Consider the following 21813-nt stretch of genomic DNA (forward strand, 5'->3'; position numbering starts at 1 on the left):
CCTTATTTGCGCCATGAAACGCAATGGAATGTTCTTGTGGCTCATTTCAGGCGCAAGCGCCCAAAAGAACTGCATGGGCGCCGGGTAGTTCGCAAATTTGCATGCAACTGCGACTCTTCCCTCAGTTATCATCGTTTTCTGGTTGCATTTACAAGACTAAGCATCCATTAAGCTATTCGGACTGCAATTAAGCAGCGCGGCAAATTCTTGCCGAAGAGCCTGTGGCGCACTCTGTATTTACCTGCATACCAATTATCTTGTATAGACTAGATCCACTGTTGCTGTTGCACTTGAGCTCGCGCCGGATAAATGCCGCCCAAGGAGGAGCAGATTAAGCTGGACTCCTTGTCTCCCCAACAGCTCGTGGAGCTTCGGCAGAACCTAAATGCTGAGATCCAGCGGTTAATGGAGAGTGGGCAGGCACTGGCCCGCGCGTCCAACACATTTGCCGGCACCAAGAAGTCCGTGGAGCAACTGGGCGCCTCCAAAGAAGGTAGGTAGAGGCAGCGTTGGGCTACGGGCGAGTCGCGGGGCAGGCTTCCACTGCCTGCCCCGCGAGTGTCGAGGAGGCTGTCGGGGGCCGGGAGTGCCCGCACGCTGGACTCCCGCCCAACTGGGACTCTGCTCGCGTCCTGTGTCACAGGCCAGTCCATCATGCTGCCACTCACGTCGTCGCTGTACGTGCCCGGAGAGGTGGCGGACGTGGAGAAGGTGCTGGTGGACGTCGGCACCGGCTACTACGTGGAGGTGCGGGCGGCCGCTTGGGGCACGGCTTCGGGGGCCGAGGCAGGGGGGGGTGCTTCGGGCGTCCAGCAGCTCAAGGCAGGCTACGACAGGATGCCCTCAGCGCTGGATGTCTCTAGCTGCGGAGGAGGGTGCAGAGAGGGGACGAAGCTGGGGTCAGGGTATGCCGACACGGCGCAGGACGGTTGGCGTGTTCGTATGACTTGATGGGGTGTGGGGCGGGTCAGCTTGGCATGTGCCTCCAGTGGTTGATAGCGTTGACACCTGACAAACGCTGGCCTGGCCTCCAATGTAACATGTATCGTACTCGTACGGACAGGCCGAGATCGATCGGTCTAGGGGGCGCCTTTGCACAACCTGAGCTGCCGAGTCACGGTGGTTCTCACGCAGCGCCCTCCTTGCTCCGGACACATGCTGCTTCCCCTCACCCTATCCACTCCCCCGCATGCGGCCCCAGATGTGCATTGCGGAGGCCGCCAAGTACTTTGACCGCCGCATCAAGACGCTGCAGGAGAACATTGGCATCGTGCAGCAGGTGAGGCGGGGGAAGGAGGCGGGATGTTACCGGCGCTTCCGGGCAGCGGCTAGGCGGGTCTGCAACTCTGCATGCATCGGGGTGGGGGACACCATCCATGAAAGACGGTTTGGGGGAGGTCGTGTGGCAACGCTGCTGGTTGGAGGTCAAGGTGAAGCCGGGCAGATGAGAGGTGAGGATTGAGGTTGGGAGTCATTCGATGGTCAGGTAGTCGGGTCGGGTATGGCCCCAAGCCCCCAACCAGCTGCTTTGCCTTCTGCTTGCTTCTTGCAGACCCTGAACGACCGCCGCAACGTGCTGATGACGGTGCAAGCCATGCTGCAAGAGAAGATGGCGGCGCAGCAGGCGCGGGCGTAACCGTGCTGTCGAGGACTGTGGAGGCATTTTGGTGTGGATGATGTTGAGAAGGATGTTGGATGGGGGGGGCGCGTTGCAAGCCAGTGGTTCTGCGCTGCTTCGTTCAAGAGTTCCATGTCTATGGGGTAGGCATGCTGGAGATGTTGGATGTGAAATGGTCAGGAAATGCGGCATGGCAAGGGGCTGGTGGTCAGGTGGTCAACAACAGCACTGACGTTGTGTAGACCAGTGGTTCCCACGCTGCCAATGCGGCTGATGGAAGTGCGATAGGACAGTGTTAAGGCAGAGTTGGTGAAGTCCCGTAGGATACAGCTGATTCCCAGAATCCCAGACCCCAGCAGATGGCAGACACCTTGCAACAGCAGTGCATGAGCGCACCGGAGGTACTGTACCGACAAGTTGCTGGCTCGCTGGAAGTTTGCTGACGCGCATTCATGCGGCTGATGGAAGTAGATGACGAGCAACTGAGGGCCTGACTGATTGCGTGATTGGGCACACGGCACGCGTCCTCGAGTTACACGAGGCGAACGCCCTAGCTCATGGCTTGTCACAAGCCCAGTTTGTACCCGTCATACGTGAACACACAGTTCACACAACTCCTGCAGCTGCACTCGCGCATTGGCGCTGCACAGCGACTCCCCTTGCCACGCAATCCTGGCGCCTCCGCATTCCGTCCGCACACCAATGACTCATGGTGCATGTGCACCCATGCCTCCCATCCATACGGACACCATTACCGCGACGCACGGCATATCAGATCCCTCGGCTCCGACTCGCCCAGTAACGCCGCCGTCATCCTCCAGTTCACACCTCCGCTTGCCGTCGTATCAGTGACACTTAAACGCACATTCGGAATGCCGTCCCCCTCCACATGTACGCATTGTTGCAGAGCCGGGACTCCTGCTGTCCCGGCTATCCCTCTGCATGGACATCCGTCCTCACGCCCCAAGGCAGGCAATCCGCCCAAGCCTTAACTCCCCCTTGTACACCCCTCCCTAGGGGCACCCCTGCCCCTCTCCCTTTCGCATCTCCACACCACCCGACGGAGCCCTCCTGCTCCTGCTCACGCCATCATGCCGTCCTGCTCCTCGTAGATGTTTGACGCCATCTGCCAGATCTGTGAGTGGCGAGGACATGGCAAGACCAGGAGCGCAGCTTGTCAGGAGGCACCACGACACACACGACCATTTCAATGCCGACCAGCGCAGCTCAAACAGCGCTTGCTCCAACAGCGACCCCACGCCCCGGTGCACCAAGGCGGCAGGTACGGTGCACTGGATGCACGTGCAGCCCATGCAACAACCAACGCCGCAGCAGCCCATGCCCCCACGCCATATGCCTGCGCCACCCCCGCCGGCTCCTGCCCGCACCCACCCACCTGCAGTATGTTGTCCTCCGCCACGGACGCCACCACCCAGTCGTCGTTGCCGTTCCAGGCCAGGTCCGAGATCTTGGACGTGTGGCCGCCGTGGATGAACAGAAGCTCAGGCGGCCCGTCCTCGGCGTCCTCAGGCGTCTACAAGGGGGGAGGGGCCAGCGGGAGGGGCGCCAGGTCACGACAGCGGCCAGGAAGGCAACTAACACACCAGGCCTGACCGACGCCAGCGTGCTGCGCGCACGGCGGACACTCCGCGTAGTCTGTAACCTGAACAGACACGGTAAAGCGGCTGCAGCCGCCGCAGCAGCGGCACAGCAGCCGCGGCCGGCCCGGCGCACCTGCTCGTCGCCGATGCGCGACAGGTCCCACACCATGACGCGGCGGTCGGCGCCGCACGAGGCCAGCACCGTCTCGTTCTTGGGACTCCAGCCGATCTGGAACACCTCGTCGGCGTGGCCCTCGAACACGTGCAGCCGCTGGCTCAGGTTGCGCCAGTCGTGCAGCGCCACCTGTCGAGGAGGGGGGCAAGGAGGGGTTGCGGGTAAGCGGGTCCAGCCGGTGGCCAGGTATAAGGATGCACGAGCAACGCTTGCGGATGGCGCGCACTTGTGCCGCGCGTGCGCCAACTTTGCCGAGCTAGGTTTCGCCGCGTTCGGCGCCCGCCGTGTGTGCGCTGCTCACCGTCTTGTCGGCAGAGCCGGTGGCCAGGATGTTGGGGTTGAGCGGGTTGAAGGCGATGCAGTTCACCTCGGCCGAGTGCGCCTCGGCGGCAATCATGACGCCTGTGCACACAGCCGGCAGCAGCAGCAGGGCTACCACCTCAGACAGGCCGCCCTCGTGAAAGGGAGGCCAGACCCAAGCGCCCCAACAGCAGCCCACAGCTCATCCGCATTTGCGTTTACCGATTGGTGCAACGACGGTACTTTCCCCCGCCCCGTCTCAAATTCGTGCCACCCACGCCCATGCTGCACCACACGCGCGGCACGTTTGCCCAACCCTACTCGCCCCCCTCCCCAGCAGCGCCCAAGCCCTCCGCTGTGGCGAGTGCGGCCGCACCTTGGCTGGGCGGGCGGCGCACGTCCCACAGGATGAGCTGCTTGTCGTCGCCCACACTGCCGAAGATGTCCGCGTGGTGGCAGTGCCAAGCCACGTCCTGTCCGGCACAATGCATGGCAGGCATGAGCGTCAGGTCGCCGCCCCCAGGGGAATTGTCCCGTCTGCGCGCCCCATCCCCTCACCAACACCCCCCCTCCCCCACACACACACATATTGCCGCGTATGCTTGCCGCATGTGTTTCTCTTCCCACACATTGCTGCGCTCCAGCCATGGAACACAAGCTCAACAGCTTGGCCCCGTCGTTCAAGGCCGGCTACCCCCACCCCTTCCCACATAAACACGCAAAGCCGCTCCAGGCCTCCACCCCCACCCACCTCAACGACGCCTTGGTGCTCCTGGTATATCGTCCGCGCCGCCAGCTTCTGCGGGTCGGCAAGCGACGGCAAGCACACAGTATGTAAGAGCCAGAACCGACAAAGGACGCAGAACGGCGCCTCGCTTCCCGTGACGCTGCGCTGCCCCCGAGCTTCACTGCCCCTCCCTGCCTCTCCCGCGGCCCCGCTCGCGCAGCCGCGCACGCTCCCCCGCTTCCTCACGTTGACGTTCTTGGGCGCGGCCTGGATGTCCCACAGGCAGATCTGCGCGTCGTCCGAGCCGGACAGCAGGTGTCCGGGCATGTAGGGCGACCAGGCCAGGCCGTAGCCCTCGGTCTTGTGCCCCGTCAGCACTAGATTGGGCCGGCACAGGCCGTCGGCGCTGGGCTTGGAGGGGTGCTTGGAGTAGTCGAACACGTACACGTCCGCCGACACGGTTTTCGTGGCGATGATGAACTTGTCTTGCGGCATGTGCCGCGCGCGGTTGACCTCGCCGTCGTGGTTGATCTGCTGGATCACGTGGACCTTGCCGTGCGCGCCGCCGAAGCCGCCCACCTCGTTGCGCTCGTCATCGAAGCCGCGCCCGTCCAGCTCGCTCTCCTCCAGCGGCAGCTGCACCTCGGCGATCATCAGGTAATTCTGCTCGTTGTCCGAGGTGTGCGTGCCCAGGATGAGCTTCTGCTTCGAGTAGTCCTTGCCCGCCGTGATCTCCTTGTCCTGGTAATGCGCAGGTGGTGCGCAGAGATGGGCAGGTGCGAGGTTTCCGAGGTGTGTTGAATGGGTGTGGCGGCAGCGCGCGCCGCCCCGGGGGCAGGGGGCCGGAGGGCCGGCAGCACTGCGGTTGGTTTGCGCGACGCAGCCGTGCGGCAGCGACTGTTGACAGCCCCCTCACCCTTTGGGCTCCCATGCAGCAGGCCCCGCCCTGTGCACTTATACCCAGACCCAACGAGCGCCGCGCCTGAGACTCACTGGCAGCCATTGTACCGTCAGCGAGGGCCACTCCAGCGCGTGCGTCACAACAAGATCTGCGCGGGCGATTGCCACGGAGTGGGGTGTGTCAGGCCCGAGCGTCAAACCCTTTCACCCGTGCCGCGGACGACAGCTCTCACCATAAAGAAAAGGGGTGTTCTTCTTCCAGATCTTGTACTCCTCGTTAGTGAGGCGCTCCTCGACCTCATCGGGATAGTCTGCACAGCATGAGGGAAGCCAGCCAAACTAAGTAGAGCCCACTCCGAGCGCGCATCTGATGTGTTCCCAGCTATGAGGTAGCTCGCATGCTGGACCTGCCTTCGTCGTCGCGGCCCATTTTTGCCAGTTTGGCCGAAGGCCCTTCCCGCCGAGCAGCAGCTGGCGCCTCTGCTGCGAGCCCCCTGGGGTTGCCTTGATGCTGCGCAGCTGGGTGGGCACCTAATACACCTCGAGGTGCTGTCAAATGGCTAGCCAAGCGTGTGAGATACCCCGGGAGCGACCAAAAAGCTGCGCCAAAATATGACAGGTATGTTTGGCTTCTATCGTTACGTATGGGCATTAATGATGTAGAAGATAAGCGCGGAACAACTTGAACGAGCGAAGCTGGCGGGTGTGCATTCAAATAGCATGGGCCATGCGGGCTTCCTTATTCACTTGGGATTGTGCGTTTTGCAGGCGCATGCAAGCCTGCCGCTTCACACTATTAAACGAAAGTCAGTAGGAAATGGCTGGGGATACGAGAACTATGGCCCCACCCGAAGACAATTCTGCACTCGCGGAGCCGCTGCTCACAGCGTCGACAGATGAGGAACCCCGCGTCATTCCAAAAGGAGAGGGAACTGCAGAGGGCGCTGATGCATTCGGCGTGGCGGCAGCACTCACGGTAAGCACAGCGCTTTGGAGCTAACTGACGCCGCCGAGTCCCGGCGGCAGCTGCACGGCTCTCGCCCGCGCCAACCTGTCGCCCTTTCTCCCCAACCTGGTCTTGCAGAACCTGCGCAAGATGTCGACCATGTTCGTACCCTTGTAAGCGGGCGTGTTGACAAGAGACCGGTTGCGTCGGCCGACACAAGGCCCACCGCGGTGCTGCCTTCCATCACACCACCGGGCGCTTTCAACCCTCTCCCCACGCCCCATGCCCACGCGCTCCTCCCACCGCACGCGCCCCCTGCAGGTTCCTGAACCTCACCTGCTCCTACAGCATCAACATCGTCACGCTGGCCTTCGTGGGGCACCTGGGCAAGCAGGAGCTGGCGGCGGCGGCGCTGGCCACCAGCCTGGTGGGCATCGTGGGCCGCACCGTCATGTACGGCATGGTGGGAGCCCTGGACACACTGGCCTCACAGGTGGGCGCACGGAGAGGCTGAGAGGTCGGGAGCCACTGATAGGCAGGGCGGGGGGGGGGAAGCTCTCGGGAGGGCTGGGGCGCCCCGGGGCGGGGGCCGCCGGGGCTTGGCGGTGGGTCGCATGGCGGCTGCCAGTTGCCGGCACCGTCGTGGGCTGCGGCTGATTCCAGCCGTACCCCTCCCTGGCCACCATCCCCACCACCACTGCCACTGCCACCACGGCCACCCCTGCCACCACCCCTGGACCCCACCCGCTCCTGCTCAGGCCTACGGCGCGGGCAACCTCGACGCCCTGGGCGCCCACTTCCGCACCGCCGTGCTGTTCCTGCTGCTGCACGCCGCGCCGCTGTTCTCACTGCTGGCGGCACTGCCGCTGCTGCTGCAGGAGGTGCGGCGTGTGAACGGAGGGGGGTTGGGGAGGCGGGAGGCTGAAGGGGCGTGGGGTCAGTGGCTGCAGAAGTGAGGGGTTGAGGCAGGGCCGTGCACTTCACTGGTGCCGAGCTGGCGGGGCGAGGGCGGGCAAAGCGGCGGGTGGAGCGAAGGAATGGGCACGCCACACGGCGTCGCCATGCCCACACCGCCACGACCACACACCCCACCCACCCCTACATGCACCCCCACCCTACCTCCTTCCTTGCGGTCTCGCACACCTCCCACACCTCCCACACCTCCCACACCACAGGGCTCCGCGCCTGACGACCTGGGCTTCATGGCTGGGCGCTACGTGCGCCACGTGCTGCCCTGGTTGGCGCTGGAGCTGCTGAACCGGCCGCTCAACAGCGTGCTGGTGGCGCAGCGCATCACGCGGCCGCAGATGACCATACAGGTGGGGGGGCGGGGGGGGGGGGAAGGGGGGGGTTACATTCATGATTAATTAAGAAGTGAAGTCGTAGGCAGGTACAGTTGCAGAGTAGACGCGTTGTTACCGATGTCCGTGAAGTCCAGGGGGGTAGGGGAGGCGGAGGCAGTGGAGGCGGGTGGAGGTGGGTGGTGGAGTGGACTGGGCACACACGCCCGGTCTCGGGCGATCCGTTTGCTCTTATAACACACGCGCTCGGCTTGTTTCCTCCCTGTTGCTCTCTAACACACTGCACATTGCCTCCCTTGTGTTTTCACACACACACACACACACACACACACACACACACACACACACACACACACACACACACACACACACACACACACACACACACGCACGCACGCACACACGCACGCACGCACATACACACACAGATGGTGGCGCTGCCGCTGCACGTGGCCAACAACTACGTGCTGGTGTACGTGCTGCGCCTGGGCTACCTGGGCTCGGCCTGGGCCACCTGCCTCACCGCCGCCTACGGCCTGGCCGGCATGCTGGGCTACGTGGCCTGGACGGGGCTGGGCGGCCGGCTGTGGCGCGGACCGCCCGTGCACAGCTCCATCTGGAAGGTGTGTGCGGGCGCGTGGGTGGCGGCGGGTGGATGTGGGGGGTGCGGGGAGGGGGGTCGTTTTCACCATTCTAATAGAAGCACAGGTCTGCGGTTGTTTGCAGGTGGGTGGGTGGGTGCGTGGGAAGGGGGCCACGGGGTGGAGAGCATGTTTGGGTGTGTTTGGGTGTGCGGGCGCTTGAGCAACGTTCATTGCACAAGCGCGGGGTGGGCTTGCTGTTCGTGTGGTTCTTTGAGGTTTCGGGCCCACACGAATGACACGCGCATGGCTTGATGTGCTCCCGGCGTGTGTGTGTTCCCCCGCGCGCTCGGCCCACACAGGCACTGACGTCCTTCGCACAGCTGTCCTACCCGTCCTGCGTCATGCGCTGCGCCGAGGTGCGTGCGGGAGCCCGCGCCGCCCGCCGAGCACGTCCACGCAACGTCGACCCACCACACCTCACACCCGCTCCTGCCCCAATCCACTCCCGGGTGTGAAGGACTGCTTGATAAACCAATCAACCATCCTCACATCCTCCCGCCCAACCTCACACCACACGCACACGCACAGGTTCCGCCACAGTCCCTCTCCTTCTTACCTACCCCCCACACACACTCCTTTTCTTTTTCACCCCCCACACACACTCCCTCCCCCCTCCCCCCCGCTGCCCCTCTCCCCCCCCCCCAGAGCTGGGGCTTCTCGCTCATGACTCTGGCCGCCGGCAAGCTGCCCGACCCCGGCACCGCCGTGGCCGCCGCCTCCATCTCCTTCAACCTGTACGGCATCCTGTACATGGTGTTCCTGGCCTTCTCCATGACCACCAGCACCGCGGTGGGCAACGCGCTGGGCTCAGGTGCGGGCGGGCGGGCGGGCGTGCAAGCGGGGGAGCCGGCGAAGCTCAGCAGCGCGAGCCGTGCCGGCCTTGTGCTGGGCACTGCTACCTGCCACGTATGCCAAGTGCAGCACCGCCGCCGCCACGGCCAATGCCATGTATCCCCCCCCCCACGACTTCACTTCTTAATTAATCATGAATGTAAACCCCCCCATTCTGGCACCCCCGCACTGCAGGCAGCGCACGCGCCGCCCGCCACGCGGCGCTGACCTCCCTGGTCACCGCCCCCGCCATGTGGTTCATTGTGGCCACACTGCTCATCGAGCCGCACACGCAGGTGCGGTGCGGGACCCGCTACTTGTGTGCCGCGCGCAATCACCACACAGACACATTGGCAGCAGCACCATCACATCTGCCGCCTCGTGCCCGGGGCCTGAGAAGCCTCGGCGCCGACGTTGACCCAGCGCACCTGCTGCTGCACTACCGCACCTGCTGCTCCACCTGCACACTCCCACCTCAGCCCCTGTTCCTGGTGGCTTGTGCCGCTGCTCCGCAGCTCCGCAGCCTCACGCCACCCACCGTGACGCCACCCCACCCCACCCCCGCATCCCCACCGCTCGCTCCCTCCCGCCCCCCGGGCCCCGGCCCCGCAGCTGGCCCTGGCTCTCATCTTCACGGACGGCCGCGACCCCGCCCTCATGGGCCACCTGCGGCGCATGCTGGTGCTGGTGGCGGTGCTGGAGCTGTTCGACGGCTCGCAGGTGGTCATGACCGGAGTCATACAGGTGGGCGGGTGGGGCGGGCGGGGTGGGTAGGTTGTAGATACCAGCCCATACTAAACCAAACCCAATGCAATAGAGCGAGGAGGAGAGGGGAGGGGATGGGCGGGGAGGGGAGGGGAGGGGATGGCTTGGGCAGGCGTGTGAGGGCAGGCGGGGCAGGGCGGTGAGGGGGCAGGAGGGTGAGGGGGCAGGAGGGTGGGTGGCGATGCAGGAGGGTGGGTACTGGTGGGGGTGCTGGGGTTGGCAAGGGAGCTTCGCAAGGGGTTGGGGTGCCGGAGCGGTGCAAGGAGGGTAGCAAGAGATGTCCACAAGAAAAGGGCGGGACGGGTAGCAGTCGTCCTACGGTATTCCTGGAGCGAGTCAGGACCTTGAATTCTGGCCTGCGACCCGCCGCCCGCTCCTCATCCCTGCAGGGCGCGGGCAAGCAGCGGCTGGGCGTGCTGGTGAACATCGTGGCCTTCTACGTGTGCGCCATCCCCACCGCGCTGCTGCTGGCGTTCCGGTTGGGGTGGGGCGTGGAGGGCATGTACACGGGCATGCTGCTGGGACCGGCCATACAGGTGGGAGGGGAGGGGAGGGGAGGGGCATGCGTGCAAGGCCGCAGTGGCTGGTTTGGGAGGCACGTGTAGACGCAAGCGGGGTACCCAGAGCATGTGCAGCTATGCCTGTCTTCCAGCCGCGTTTGGAAACGACCGCCCTCCTTCCTCTACCCGCCTCGCTCATGTGCAGGCGGTGTCCTACGTGTACATCATTGCGCGACTGGACTGGACGGCGGAGGCACGTGCGGTGGCGGCGCGGGCGGCCGCGTCCAGCACAGCGCATGTGGACGCGCCGCGTGTGGCGGCGGCTGCCCTGCCGGGTGCGGGACAGGGACGGGCACAGAACGATCGAGAGAACGCCAGCGCAGTGTGAGCATGCCGGCGTGGTGCCCATGCTTCTTGGTCTGCTTGGTGATGTCAGGCGAGCGTTTGATGGGGTGGCAGGCTTGGTAGGGGGCGTTGGATACCCACCTGGATGCTGCAGGCTGGCTGGGACGGGGTGCACAGAGATGGAATGGTCACTGTGTAAAGCCGGGCGTTCTCGTGTTGGTCCGTGTGCTTCCGTTCACGTTTGTGATGTGCAAATTCGGGTTGTGTGTCACTTATGATTATGGCATTGTGAGCGTGCTGAGTATTGTTTGCTCGTTTAGCGCTCGCGGCGCCGGCCCCTCTGCTCGACGAGGTCGCCCCTGTGTGCTGCTGTGGCATGGTCCTGTGGCACGCAGAACGCAAGGGTCCCCTTGCGACCTCCTTACTCGAATCCTTTCGACTCGGATGCTTATTTAGCCCTCGGTGATGAACTCTTTATTTGTACCTGCGCGCGCGTTCAGGCACTGGCACACTGGTGGTCGATTATACTGTGTTCTCGAAATGGTGACAACTTGTTTGCTAGGAAAGGGGCTCACCACTGGATGGGTATGTATGGAAGGGCCGATTTGCGTTGTCGCGCTCGGCACGCTGTGGTATGGGCTGGGTGGTGGTTGTGCAGGTTTTCCGCAGGTTGCGGGATGCGGCTGCTGTTGCATCACCAATTCAGCCTTGCGTCCTTGTTCTAATGGGATGCTAGCCTGCACTGCGGTGTGTGGCTCCGCACCGCGAGGTAGGAATAGGAGCGGACCGGGTTTATAAAGAGGGCACCTGGCCGTCGGAAGTGGTCATCAGAATAACACAGCATGTGACCCGGGAAATTACAGGTGTGTCAGGAGGTTTGCGTGTGAGACCAGGGTCATGTGGACTCGGAAAGCGAGCCGATGACAAGCATGGCTGCCCACACCTAGTAACTACTGACGTGAGAGAGGCGCACTCAGCCCCAACGTGCAGGCAAAGTGCACGTATGTAAGCCCGTTTGCGGCTCCACTTCTATTTACCTGCAGCGGCGGAAGGCGTGTCCTGGCACTAGCTAGATGCCCCGCCCCCGGTCTCCTCAACGCTCCCCTGCGACACGCAACATGGCCGATTGGCCGTTGAGTCTACAACACGCGACACGACACAACGCAGGCACCTGGCATGCACATCCAGCCAGATCCCAAGCACTGATCCGCAACAGCAACACTGCAACAGCATACATCATCAAGCCTGCGGCATGAAGTCTACGGGATGTATGGGCCTACTTAGCTATGGGCCCCTCAGCGCCGCGCCCCCTTGCCACGCACCCCGCCGCCCGCCCCACCCGCGCCGCCCCTGTTGCCAATCGTCCCCAAACACCCGCCCGCCGTGCCCGTGCCGCCGCCTTCGCCGCACACGTGGCTGGTGCACTGCGCTCCCTTGCCGCACGCCACCTCGCACCCGCCCACCGCAGCCGCCGCGGCAGGGCCGCACCAGCTCCGCCTCGCTGTCTCCCGCCAGATTGGCGCAGCAGGGGTTGGCGCACACACGCAGCGCCGCCCGCGCCGCCGCCAGCCCCACCGCCACCATCTGAGCCGCGGCGTCCATGGCGGCGCCCACGGCGGCGGTGGCGGCGGCACTGCTGGCTGCGGCGCCAGCGCCGCCGCTCGTCCCCAGCACACCCGGCCCCGCCGCCTCCCGCAGCACCTCGCCCGCGCGACCGGGCGCACTCTGCAGCAGCCCCCGGACCACCCCTGCAGTCCAGGGGCTGTGGCAGGGCCCGGGCTGCTCCAGCGCCGCCGCCAGCTGCACCCCAGGCTCGTGCGGCCGCCGCCGCTGCTGCTGCCATCGTCGGCTGCAGCGCTGCTTCCGCGCAGCGCGATCGCCGCCTCCACCGGAGCGCAATGTACCACACTGACGAGGAGTTTCAAAGTGGACTGGGCGCGGGTGCTGCTGCTGCCCGCCGCCGCTGCTCTGCCGCCCCGCTGCTGCTTGCCGGCCAGCCGCTGCTCCTGCACCATTGCTGCCGTCAGAGCTCGCAGCATGTGCCCGCCCGCCGCCAGCGCACGGCGCCAGTCCGCCACCTGCTGCTGCCGCTGGCAGCGGCTGCCGCCTGCGTCGCCGTCGACAGCGGCCGCAGCGGCTGCAGCCACGGCCGCAGCGACGCTGCGGTCGACTGCAGCCACGGCCGCGTCAGCCTCCGCCGTGAGCACCGATGCAGCGGACGCAGCGGACGCCGACGTCGTCGCGGACGGGTTATCAGCGAGGCTCAGCAGGTGTATTCTGGTGAGGAGTGCATGCTCCGCGGCCCGTCCGGGGCTTTCCGTGGGCCGCCGGTCCATTGCCAAGCGCTAATACATATGCGCGATTACCGTATGTGGAAATGAGGATGCAAGCCAGCGCGATAAACCGAAAGGAGTTTAAGTCCAGAGCCGCCGATCCCAAGGGCTGATCCCGTCCCGCTGCCCAGCAGCCCGCCGTTCCGCCTCGTCGCCCGCCTGTCCTCCAGACTCCCCGCTTACCCGCTCATCCCCCCAGCCGACCACATCGCCATCCTTAGCGCTATTTTATCTTGTGCATGCAACGGCTGTCAAACAATGCATTCGCCTTCACCTCTACCGGGCGTCACCGCGGCAGAAAGACATCCTCGGGCCGGGGTGACCAGCTGGGCTGCGGGCGGCATGATTTCAAGGGATTGCCTGTCCCCAGGCCCTTTTCTCGTACATTGCATTGAATTGCCCAGTTCGAAAAGTGCTGTCCATTTGCATTGTCGCGAATGCAACCTTACCGGGGACTCGCCCGCCTGGGTTCGTGCCGACGCAGCATCTCCATCCCGCGTTTGTGGTGCCTTCTGTCAAATGGTGCACCAGAACTTCGTGTGTACATAAAACTGACACAGATGAGGCGCGTTCTCGCTATCGTTGCGCTGCTGGCGCTGGCCAGCAGTGCTTTCGCGGAAATCAAGCTGCAACAAGTGGATCGCAAGGTATCCTGCATGATAGAAACTGTTATGGCTACGTGTACTACTACATGAAGGAGGGATGCTTTAACCTGGCTTCTGCGTGTCCCAACTCGGCGCAGATCAACCTGAACTCACAGTTCGCTCGCATATCGGAGGCCGTAAAGGCAAAGAATGTGGGCGACAAGCCCGTTTCGGATGTGGTGTTCTGCCAGCTGCTGAACGGAGATGCAGTGGTGTCGCTCTACAAGGTGAGCCGGACGATCCCCCTGGCTTAGGCACACTGGGCACTTCGTGCCTGTTAAACATGCCTAATGCATGTTCCGGTTATAATGTGCAGGTTGTAAATGCAGACACCAAGGCGGAGCTGACGGTGAGGCCCGGGGCTGGGACGGGCCTGTGTACGCGCCACACTGTTGCCCGTGCAAGCCCCGTCGCGGCCGCAGGGGATGGGCCGCTGGGACGGGGTCTGGGGTCTGGCTGGTAACACTGAACGCTTCAATATCCACTCTGTTACACCCTTCAGCCATGCACACACCCGCTCTTCAGCCATGCACGCACGCACTCTTGTGCACACTCCTTCATAACTCACAGGTGTCGCCCACGACTGTGGAGGGCGCGCCTGCCGGCGCCGCCTGCTTCAGCGCCAAGCTGGCCGCGCCGCTGGCCGCCGGGGATACCGCCAGCCTGACCGTGACGGCGGTGCTGGCCAAGGCGCAGGTGCCGTACCCCAAGGAGATCAGCCAGACGGAGGGGCAGCTGATGCTGTACAAGGACAACCTGTACGTGCTGTCGCCGTACGCCGTGTCTGCACAGACCACCGAGGTACGGCAGGGGGGCCTAAAGGGGTGAGATTGAGCGGGGGACGGGAAAGCAGCGATGGAGTGGGAACGCTACAACGGAAGCAGGGGCGAGGGGGCCACAGGCGTTGCCAGTGAGGGCGGCGGCAGCAAGTGTGGGCTGGGCGGGCGCGCTGTGCGTTGGGCGCTGATAATGTCGGGGGCGCACACGTGACGCAGCCGCGTGTTGGACGAAGGCGGCAGCGAGGACGGCGGCTACGATTGCGGCAGCAGCAGCAGCAGCGGAGACTGGAGGCGCAGGCGAGGCCGTGGAGCTGATTTGGTCAGGCTCAGCCTGGCTCGTCAGAGGTAGCAAAGCGGGGGCTGTGTCGGAGTATGTCCTTTCGCGGAACAGCCACGGCGACGGCGGCAGCGGCTGCTGCTGCGGCAGCGGCTGGACGCGATGGGCTTGAGCTTCAGTCCCGGTTGAACAAGGGGCCCGGCGCGGCGCGGTGGAGCGGCCGCAGCAGCAGCAGCAATAGCAGCAGCAACGAGCATGGCGCCGCCAGGACGCAGAGATATGCGGGCAGTCAGGAAGGCCGTTGCAGTGCCAGGCGGCAGGCAGGCCGCAGGCTGGTGGAGCAGGAGTCGGCGCAATGAGGCGCAGTGCTGAGGCGCAGTGCTGGGGCGCAGCGCCACCGCCGGGCTGCTCGGACGCGCGACGGGGGCAGCGGCGCCGCGCAACAGGCGCATGGCAGGCGCACACACATATATACCATACATACACACACATACACACATACACTGTCTTTGCGCTATGTTTTCCTTGTGCTCTTTAACACACACACATATACACACACACACACACACACACACACACACACACACACGCGCGCGCGCTCCGGTCACGCGCACCTGGTCAGCAGCCCTGCGCCTCCCGCTACCCGGTACCCTGCCCAGCATCACTCCCCGCACCACCTGGCCTGCCGCTTGCTGCCCCCGCTGCAGGTGACCACCCCCAGCAGCAGCGTCAAGAGCTACACCGACAGCGAGAAGCCGGTGTCCAAGTCCGACAACAAGATCAAGTACGGCAAGTACGACCTGATCAAGCCCTGGACCCTGCAGGAGCTGTCGGTGCACTTTGAGAACAACAAGCCCTTCAAGCATGTGAGTGTTTGTGCGTGTGTGTGTGTGTGTGTGTGTCTGTAGGAAGCAAAACGGAAGAGAGCGCCAAGCGCCAAACGTTGCCTGTGTCTGAATGTGTGTGTTTGCGTGCGTGTGCATGCTTGTGATGGAAACCAAGCGCGCGTGCGCCTGTTCCTGTGTTCATGGGCAGCAAGCATATGTGTGGAGCCCAGTGAAAGGGAAGTTAAGACCTACCACACCTCACCACACACCTCACACCCCTCCCACACCTCCGCACAGATTGTGACGTACGTCAAGGAGATCGAGGTGTCGCACTGGGGCAACATCTACGTGGAGGAGAAGTACGAGATCAAGAACGCGGGCGCGCGCCACTCGGGCTCCTTTTCGCGCCTCAAGTACGCGCACTCCTACAACGGCAAGGCCAACTCCTTCCGGGTGAGTGAGGGTGTGTGTGTGAGTGTGATGGTGCGTTAAAGCGCATTCGGCGATGTCAGATGTATCTTCACACACGACCACTGCGCTCGCATGCGTCGCTCCAGCCCCCCCCCCCCCTGCCCACCTCCATCTCTCACTGCCCCACCTTCCAGGACGTGCGCGCCGTGCTGCCCCCCTCGGCCCGCTCGCTGTACTACGTGGACCTCATCGGCAACATCAGCTCCTCCAACACCCGCAAGACCGTGCAGGCGGTGAGCGAGGCAGGCGGCGGCTGGGAAGCGGGGAGTGGATAATTGTTTCAGGAAGGGCGGGTGGTGTAGGAGCTTGGGACAAGAGATATTGGACAATGTTTATGGTCTTTTGCCGGGCCTCATGACCACCCGCACACTCGTGAACCCCCTCTCAATCCCTCACACACGCGCGCCCAATTACTCACATACACGCCTCTGCCAACCCACCCACCCCCAGACGGTTGTGGACATCGACCTGCGCTACCCGCTCATGGGCGGCTGGAAGGTGGACTTCACCCTGGGTAAGTCTATGTGCGGGTGTGTTTGTGTTTGTGGGGCAGGGGGAGCGCCGCGGCCGCTGCGGGAGTGAGTGGGGCGCGGTAATGCGGCTGGGGCGGGGATGTTTGGGGGTAAGAGCGTTTGGGCTGCAGTGGAGCTATCCTGAGGGGGCATGGTTGCATGGCCCCGGTACGCAACCGCCGTCGCCACACACGTGCCTCATAGCCGCTCCGCCCTCTCCTCTCCTCAACTATGCCCTCCCCCCTCCCTTCCCCTCACCTCCCCCCCTATCTCAGGCTACTCTGTGCCTCTGACCGGCTTCCTGTTCCACACCAAGGGCGGCCGCCGCAAGCTCACCATGGACCTGGCCTCGCCGCTGGAGGACGTGTTCGTGGAGGACATGGTGGTGCGGGTGAGGCAAGGGGAGGGGGCGGGGGGGGGGGGCCAGGGGGCGGGGTTGAGGGGCGGGGGAGGTGAGAAGTTGCAGGTGACGGAGCCATGGGAGAGAAGGCGGAGGCGGAGGTATGCGAAGGCAGGCAGAGGCATTGTCCTGCGCCGTCCCTTCCCGGGTCGTGCTCTCTACGCAACGCGCGCCCCTGCCCCCCCCCTACGCCTTCACTTCTTAAATGATCATGAATGTCAAAACCCCCCCTGCCCAGGTGGTCCTGCCCGAGGGCTCCTCCAAGCTCCAGGCGGTGCTGCCCTACGACATGGACCAGAGCACCGACGTCAAGTGCGTGGGGTGCGAGCAGGGGCGAGCGGGAAGGGGGGGAGCGGGCCGCGTGTGTGTAGGGGGGGGAGGAGGGGGTTGTAGATACCAGCCCAAACTGAACCGAACCCAATGCATTGGGGGGCCATTGATGAAGGCCGGCGGCTCCAGTCCGAGATCAGCCGGGACCCAGCGGTGGAAACAGTGTCGGTTTCAATGCACGCCCCCCGGAGAGGCAGCTGTGTAGGCAGAGGCACCTACAGCCTCCGCCTACACAGCTGCCTCCCCGGCACACACCTTCCACGCGCTAAAGTGCACCTCCCCAGGCGCCCAACCTCCTGTCAATCATCGCCCTCGCCTAACCTAGTACCGTTTGCACGACACCTGCCCTATTCCCCCCCCCCCCGCGCGCGCAGGTACACCTACCTGGACACCACCGGCCGCCCGGTGCTGGTGCTTCACCGCCGCAACGTGGCCTCGCCCGAGCACAGCGCCAAGTTCAGTGTGGAGTACTCGTTCGCGGCCACCTCCATCCTGCGCGAGCCGCTGCTGCTGGTGAGAGAGGCAGAGCGCAGGGGGGCGAGGGGCGGGAGGGGGGGAGCGAGGGACGAGGGACACGGGGTGTGCCAGAGCGCGCACGGCACTGCCCAGCACGGCACCTTGCGTGTGTGTGACCTCGTGGGGTCTTGTGAACCCTGTGCGCAATCACGTTGAAGCCTCTCACCGTGCTGCACATTGCAACCCCCCCCCTCTTCCTCTCCCTCTCCCTCTCCCCCGCTTTCCTCCACCGTGTAGGTCTCTGTGTTCTTCTGCCTGTTCGCGGCCGTGATCGCCTACAACCGCCTGGAGCTGGTGATCACGCGCGACGACAAGTGGGCGGCGGCGCGCGACAGGGAGGTGCTGGCAACCTACATGGAGCAGATCCAGGCGGCGCTGGAGGGTGAGGCGGGGGCGGAGGTGGAAGGGGCACAGGGAGGGAGGGAGGGAGGGCTGGGGATGGGCTGAGCCCAGCGGGAATGTCCCTGTCCCAGTGTCACCCAGAGAAGGCCCAGGGGCCGGCCCATGCGATGACTGGGACCTTCAGCTTGGTGATTAGGCGCGACCGCCGGGATGGCGCTGGCCGACCATGTGTGCACCTGCTTGCACCCCTGCTTTCCCCACCCCGCGCCCCGCGTTCCGCTTTTCCTTCCGAACTTGGCAATCCCGCTGCCCCACTGCCCCCGCCCCCAGACGAGGCCTCCCTCATGGCCGGCTTCGAGGCCGCCACCCGGGCGGTGCGCGACACCGAGGACGTGGACGCGGCTCAGCGCAAGCGGGCGGCGGTGGAGAAGGGGTGCAAGGACCTGGAGGACAAGGTGGGGGCAAGCAAGGGGCAGGGACAGCGAGAGGCTGAGGGGTAGGCCACACAAGATGTGCCGTATGCGGAATCGGTCGTGCCTGACTGCGTTTATATGTACCGGCTCCACACCATCACTTCGCCCCCACCACCCGCGCGTGGCTGCTGCTTTCCAGTGCTTCACCCCCACGCTGACCCCCGCGTTCACTCGGTTGGCTTGCTGTGGTATTCTGGAATGAACTACCCCACCTCGCACCCCAACCCAATCAACCCCACCCAACCCAACACTGCGTGCACAGGTGAAGCCGCTGCTGGCTGCCGTGGAGTCGCGCTCCGCCCGTGTCGCGGGCCAGGTGCGCGAGGTGCTGGACAAGTCCAAGGCGCTGCAGGCTCGCTACGGCCGGCAGCTGGCGGAGCGGGTGGAGCTGGTCAAGAAGGGCAGCACCATGGGGGTGAGGAGCAAGGGGGGGTCCACCATTGCGAATAAGGAACTGGAGACACGAGGGTGTCAGGACAAGCGGGAGGAAGGGAGGAAATGTGGTGCACAGGGTCGGTATTCGCGACGGGGGCGCCCCAGGCAATTACAGCTGTGCGGTGCTGCATTAGGGCTCGCCCTGTCACCCACCACAGCACACCTGCTCCGCTGCCCCCCCGCCCCCATGCCAACCCTCCCTGCACTGCTCCCCCCCAGGAGATCAGCCGCAAGCTGGCTCCGGGCCAGGAGGCTTTGGAGGCTGCCCGCCGCGAGCTCAAGAACGCTATCGACACCGTGTTCGGCGCGTACTGAGCGACCTGCTAGGGGGCCTGTGTGGCATGATGATGGAGGTGGTGTTGTTATGGAGGTGTGGTGAGATGAGGAGGTGGCCTTGAAAAGCGGACACGTAGGGACAGGCAGTGACAGGCCGGCCCGCTGCATACACAGGTGGGAGCCGGAGGAGGTGTGAGGTATGGTCCAAGCCCCAACGACATTGTGCTCTTGCCTTCTCCGATACGCATTCAAATAGTTCATCTGCGTTTAATATGGTATGATCCTGGTCCCAAGGGTTTAGAGGTACGGGCACGGGTAGGGGGGTGTTGCGTGTGCCTGTGTTGCTCGTCGTGTTTGCAGGGCAGACGGAACCGTGGCAGACGCTGTGCACCCATTCCAGAGCATCTTGGTTACATGTGCCCCTGCCCAACCGGGGTGAGGTATGACGCCACCACTGCACCCGCCCTTTGGACCTGTGCTGCCGCCCAAATCAGAGCGCCACTTCCCTGCCCGCCGACCGCCACTACCGCCCGGTAACGTACACTCCGTGACTCCGTTCGCACTAGCTAGCGCGTCCAGATTCCCCTTCTGCCTAAAGCCTACCGTATGTCTAAAGTCTTCAGCAGTATTCTCCTCGCATCGACCCCGCTCGCGCTCTCCAACCGTCCTAGGGAGCGTCGGACGTCCTCCAGCTCTGCTTAGCCACGTGCAGACGCATTGTGTTTGATAAAACAAGTGATATGAGTACGAATAGTCAGTCACAGAATGAGGGCGCCTATAACTCTCCCTCGTCGGAGTTCACCGGCCCGACGTTACCGGCCCCGGGCGCGCCTGAATCCGTGGAAGGTGAGCGGGGACAGGCGCGGGGGCGCCCTCAGCATCGGCAGCGAGCAGGCACGCCCTCCGCACGCGGACTCAGCTGAGTAAGCCCCCCCCCTTATGGGTGCGCCGCACCCCCGGGGCACGCTAACAGTCGTGGACGCCCTCGCGGCCTTCAACGTGCTGCTCGCCCTCCTACAAGCGTACTTCCCGTCGACGAAGGTTGTCGCGATGATTCTCCTCGGAGTTGCAGTGACAGGTGAAGCCACCCCAGGAGGGCAGGATGGGCAGCACAACGTCACTGCTACTCCGATTAGGATCATCGCGACAACCTTCGTCGACGGGAAGCACGCTTGAAGGAGGGCGAGCAGCACGTTGAAGGCCGCGAGGGTGTCCACGACTGTGAAAAGGGGAGGATGCCGCTAAGCCAGCTTCTCGTGCGCTGGGCCTGAGGTGAAGCCGCAGAATGACAGCGCCAGGTGCAGAAACCACGTGACATCCTCTGCGCAGGTTGTGCGAAATACGTTGGGCATCGACTGTTCAGCTGCATCGAAAGTGTCCCCGGTACTCACCCTTGCTGAACCATCTCTGCTCTTCCCGCAGCGCCTGGAGCTCGGCGCGTATTTCGGCCCTGAGTGCTGCCAGCTCCTCCTGGAACTGCTGCGGCTGCTGCGGCTGCTGCGGTACCGCGTCCATTTCAGCAGTCGGAATTAAGCAAAGTCTTTCGAGGAGTTAGTGCGTTTCCGGTTTGGTCAGCCGCAGACACTTGATCCCACAATTCCAGCGACTTTTGCGACCGGCTCTCCACCGACCGCTTGGATGCTTGCGCCCGGTCGCTGCCCCAGCTACTTCCGCGGTGAAATAACAACGGTGAGCACTCTCAACCACTGCGAGGACAGCCCTAGCAACCGCACTGCGTAAGAAGTACAGCATCGATTTGCTGCATGTTGATTTTGGCGCAAATGGGGGGTGCAAGCAGTTTGTTTCTCTCAGACGCGAGCTAGCGCCCAAGCGCGCGATATGGGGGCGAGGAGCCACTATGTAGCTGTAACGATTGCATGAGTGGCGAATTTTACTTCGAGGGTCTAGGGTGCGAGCGGAGTGGGATTACCCCCCGAGGGGCACGCCATGCGCTCAGGCCCCATGCAACAGAAATTCGCCGGGCACCAACCCACGCACAGATAATTCATAGGACTACACCATAGCCATCAGAGACCGGCCGGGAACAAGCCCCGCAAGCGGGGCAGCATGGGCGCGACACCACCCTGCCGCGCCAACTCACCCCAAACACGCCCCAACCACTTGTGCGACACAAGGGCTACCATACAGTAGCGCGCGACACCTAATCGCGTGCGCCGGAGTGTGCGAGCAAACATTGTACGGAGGAGCTCGTTTGGGCCCTAGGACGCAGGGCCTGGGCTGGCATTTGGTGCATTCAATAGAGCATAGAAAACCGAGGCCACATATGTGCTCGGGTGCGCAAAGGTCGGCGGAATTGTGGGATCAAGTGACGTGGAAATGGATCTGGGGGACTGCGGGGTTTTGGGGTGTGTTGGGTTGGTGGCGTGAAGGGTGTGATTTGTGAGGAATTTATCGATGCATGCCAAGTTGCACGCCTTTCCCCTGTGTTTCCTACATGCCCCTGAACCCTCCCTTTGCTGGCTGCAGGCGAAGCGACAAGTGGTACCGCTGGTACCACCCACGGGGGCCTTGTGCCCAAGCCGGG

At 64.0% G+C, this 21813-nt stretch overlaps 5 protein-coding genes across 5 annotated transcripts; 3 read left to right on the top strand and 2 right to left on the bottom strand.

Moving 5' to 3' along the window:
- The first annotated feature begins 133 nt into the window (after window positions 1-133).
- CHLRE_12g523150v5 (uncharacterized protein) lies at window positions 134-2137 on the top strand. The gene is made up of 4 exons (XM_001696977.2): window positions 134-493; window positions 644-747; window positions 1202-1279; window positions 1553-2137. Exons 1-4 carry the CDS (start codon window positions 310-312, stop codon window positions 1634-1636), a joined length of 450 nt encoding a protein of 149 aa, XP_001697029.2. The 5' UTR covers window positions 134-309; the 3' UTR covers window positions 1637-2137.
- A 1-nt stretch (window position 2138) lies between these two features.
- CHLRE_12g523200v5 (uncharacterized protein) lies at window positions 2139-5981 on the bottom strand. The gene is made up of 10 exons (XM_001696855.2): window positions 5733-5981; window positions 5555-5632; window positions 5415-5470; window positions 4668-5162; window positions 4446-4493; window positions 4071-4167; window positions 3696-3796; window positions 3353-3523; window positions 3015-3152; window positions 2139-2753 (listed from the first exon to the last, which is right to left on the bottom strand). Exons 1-10 carry the CDS (start codon window positions 5749-5751, stop codon window positions 2700-2702), a joined length of 1257 nt encoding a protein of 418 aa, XP_001696907.1. The 5' UTR covers window positions 5752-5981; the 3' UTR covers window positions 2139-2699.
- Window positions 5982-6135: 154 nt separating this feature from the next.
- On the top strand, window positions 6136-11674 carry CHLRE_12g523250v5 (uncharacterized protein). The gene is made up of 12 exons (XM_043068408.1): window positions 6136-6297; window positions 6406-6440; window positions 6589-6760; window positions 7026-7148; window positions 7443-7586; window positions 7997-8191; window positions 8512-8568; window positions 8858-9023; window positions 9239-9339; window positions 9656-9787; window positions 10198-10344; window positions 10514-11674. Exons 2-12 carry the CDS (start codon window positions 6418-6420, stop codon window positions 10694-10696), a joined length of 1443 nt encoding a protein of 480 aa, XP_042918503.1. The 5' UTR covers window positions 6136-6297; window positions 6406-6417; the 3' UTR covers window positions 10697-11674.
- A 5-nt stretch (window positions 11675-11679) lies between these two features.
- On the bottom strand, window positions 11680-13025 carry CHLRE_12g523276v5 (uncharacterized protein). Its single transcript, XM_043068409.1, has 2 exons — window positions 12467-13025; window positions 11680-12401 (listed from the first exon to the last, which is right to left on the bottom strand). The coding sequence occupies exons 1-2, from the start codon at window positions 12987-12989 to the stop codon at window positions 11938-11940; spliced, it is 987 nt and encodes a 328-aa protein (XP_042918504.1). The 5' UTR covers window positions 12990-13025; the 3' UTR covers window positions 11680-11937.
- Window positions 13026-13405: 380 nt separating this feature from the next.
- Window positions 13406-19807, top strand: CHLRE_12g523300v5 (uncharacterized protein). Its single transcript, XM_001696975.2, has 15 exons — window positions 13406-13633; window positions 13729-13857; window positions 13947-13979; window positions 14201-14431; window positions 15394-15552; window positions 15811-15966; window positions 16119-16217; window positions 16435-16498; window positions 16772-16887; window positions 17135-17208; window positions 17601-17739; window positions 17980-18124; window positions 18415-18539; window positions 18820-18972; window positions 19212-19807. The coding sequence occupies exons 1-15, from the start codon at window positions 13547-13549 to the stop codon at window positions 19305-19307; spliced, it is 1806 nt and encodes a 601-aa protein (XP_001697027.2). The 5' UTR covers window positions 13406-13546; the 3' UTR covers window positions 19308-19807.
- Window positions 19808-21813: the final 2006 nt, after the last annotated feature.

This window comes from Chlamydomonas reinhardtii, chromosome 12 (assembly GCF_000002595.2).
Source record: "Chlamydomonas reinhardtii strain CC-503 cw92 mt+ chromosome 12, whole genome shotgun sequence".
NCBI classification, from domain to species: Eukaryota; Viridiplantae; Chlorophyta; class Chlorophyceae; order Chlamydomonadales; family Chlamydomonadaceae; genus Chlamydomonas; species Chlamydomonas reinhardtii.

Excerpts from the sequence above, each read along its gene's own strand:
- CHLRE_12g523150v5 (XM_001696977.2), top strand. The coding sequence starts at position 310 with ATGCCGCCCAAGGAGGAGCAGATTAAGCTGGACTCCTTGTCTCCCCAA. Across the intron at positions 494-643 it reads ACTGGGCGCCTCCAAAGAAG|GCCAGTCCATCATGCTGCCA; the intron begins GTAGGTAGAGGC and ends CCTGTGTCACAG. Across the intron at positions 1,280-1,552 it reads ACATTGGCATCGTGCAGCAG|ACCCTGAACGACCGCCGCAA; the intron begins GTGAGGCGGGGG and ends TGCTTCTTGCAG.
- CHLRE_12g523200v5 (XM_001696855.2), bottom strand. Across the intron at positions 3,797-4,070 it reads GCGCCGCCCGCCCAGCCAAG|GCGTCATGATTGCCGCCGAG; the intron begins GTGCGGCCGCAC and ends CTGTGTGCACAG. Across the intron at positions 2,754-3,014 it reads CGGAGGACAACATACTGCAG|ATCTGGCAGATGGCGTCAAA; the intron begins GTGGGTGGGTGC and ends CGCCACTCACAG.
- CHLRE_12g523276v5 (XM_043068409.1), bottom strand. The coding sequence starts at position 12,989 with ATGGACCGGCGGCCCACGGAAAGCCCCGGACGGGCCGCGGAGCATGCA. Across the intron at positions 12,402-12,466 it reads CAGCGGCGGCGGCCGCACGA|GGGTGGTCCGGGGGCTGCTG; the intron begins GCCTGGGGTGCA and ends CCTGGACTGCAG.
- CHLRE_12g523250v5 (XM_043068408.1), top strand. The coding sequence starts at position 6,418 with ATGTCGACCATGTTCGTACCCTT. Across the intron at positions 9,024-9,238 it reads GGGCAACGCGCTGGGCTCAG|GCAGCGCACGCGCCGCCCGC; the intron begins GTGCGGGCGGGC and ends CCCGCACTGCAG. Across the intron at positions 10,345-10,513 it reads TGCTGGGACCGGCCATACAG|GCGGTGTCCTACGTGTACAT; the intron begins GTGGGAGGGGAG and ends GCTCATGTGCAG.
- CHLRE_12g523300v5 (XM_001696975.2), top strand. The coding sequence starts at position 13,547 with ATGAGGCGCGTTCTCGCTATCGTTGCGCTGCTGGCGCTGGCCAGCAGT. Across the intron at positions 17,740-17,979 it reads TGCGCGAGCCGCTGCTGCTG|GTCTCTGTGTTCTTCTGCCT; the intron begins GTGAGAGAGGCA and ends TCCACCGTGTAG. Across the intron at positions 18,973-19,211 it reads AGAAGGGCAGCACCATGGGG|GAGATCAGCCGCAAGCTGGC; the intron begins GTGAGGAGCAAG and ends GCTCCCCCCCAG.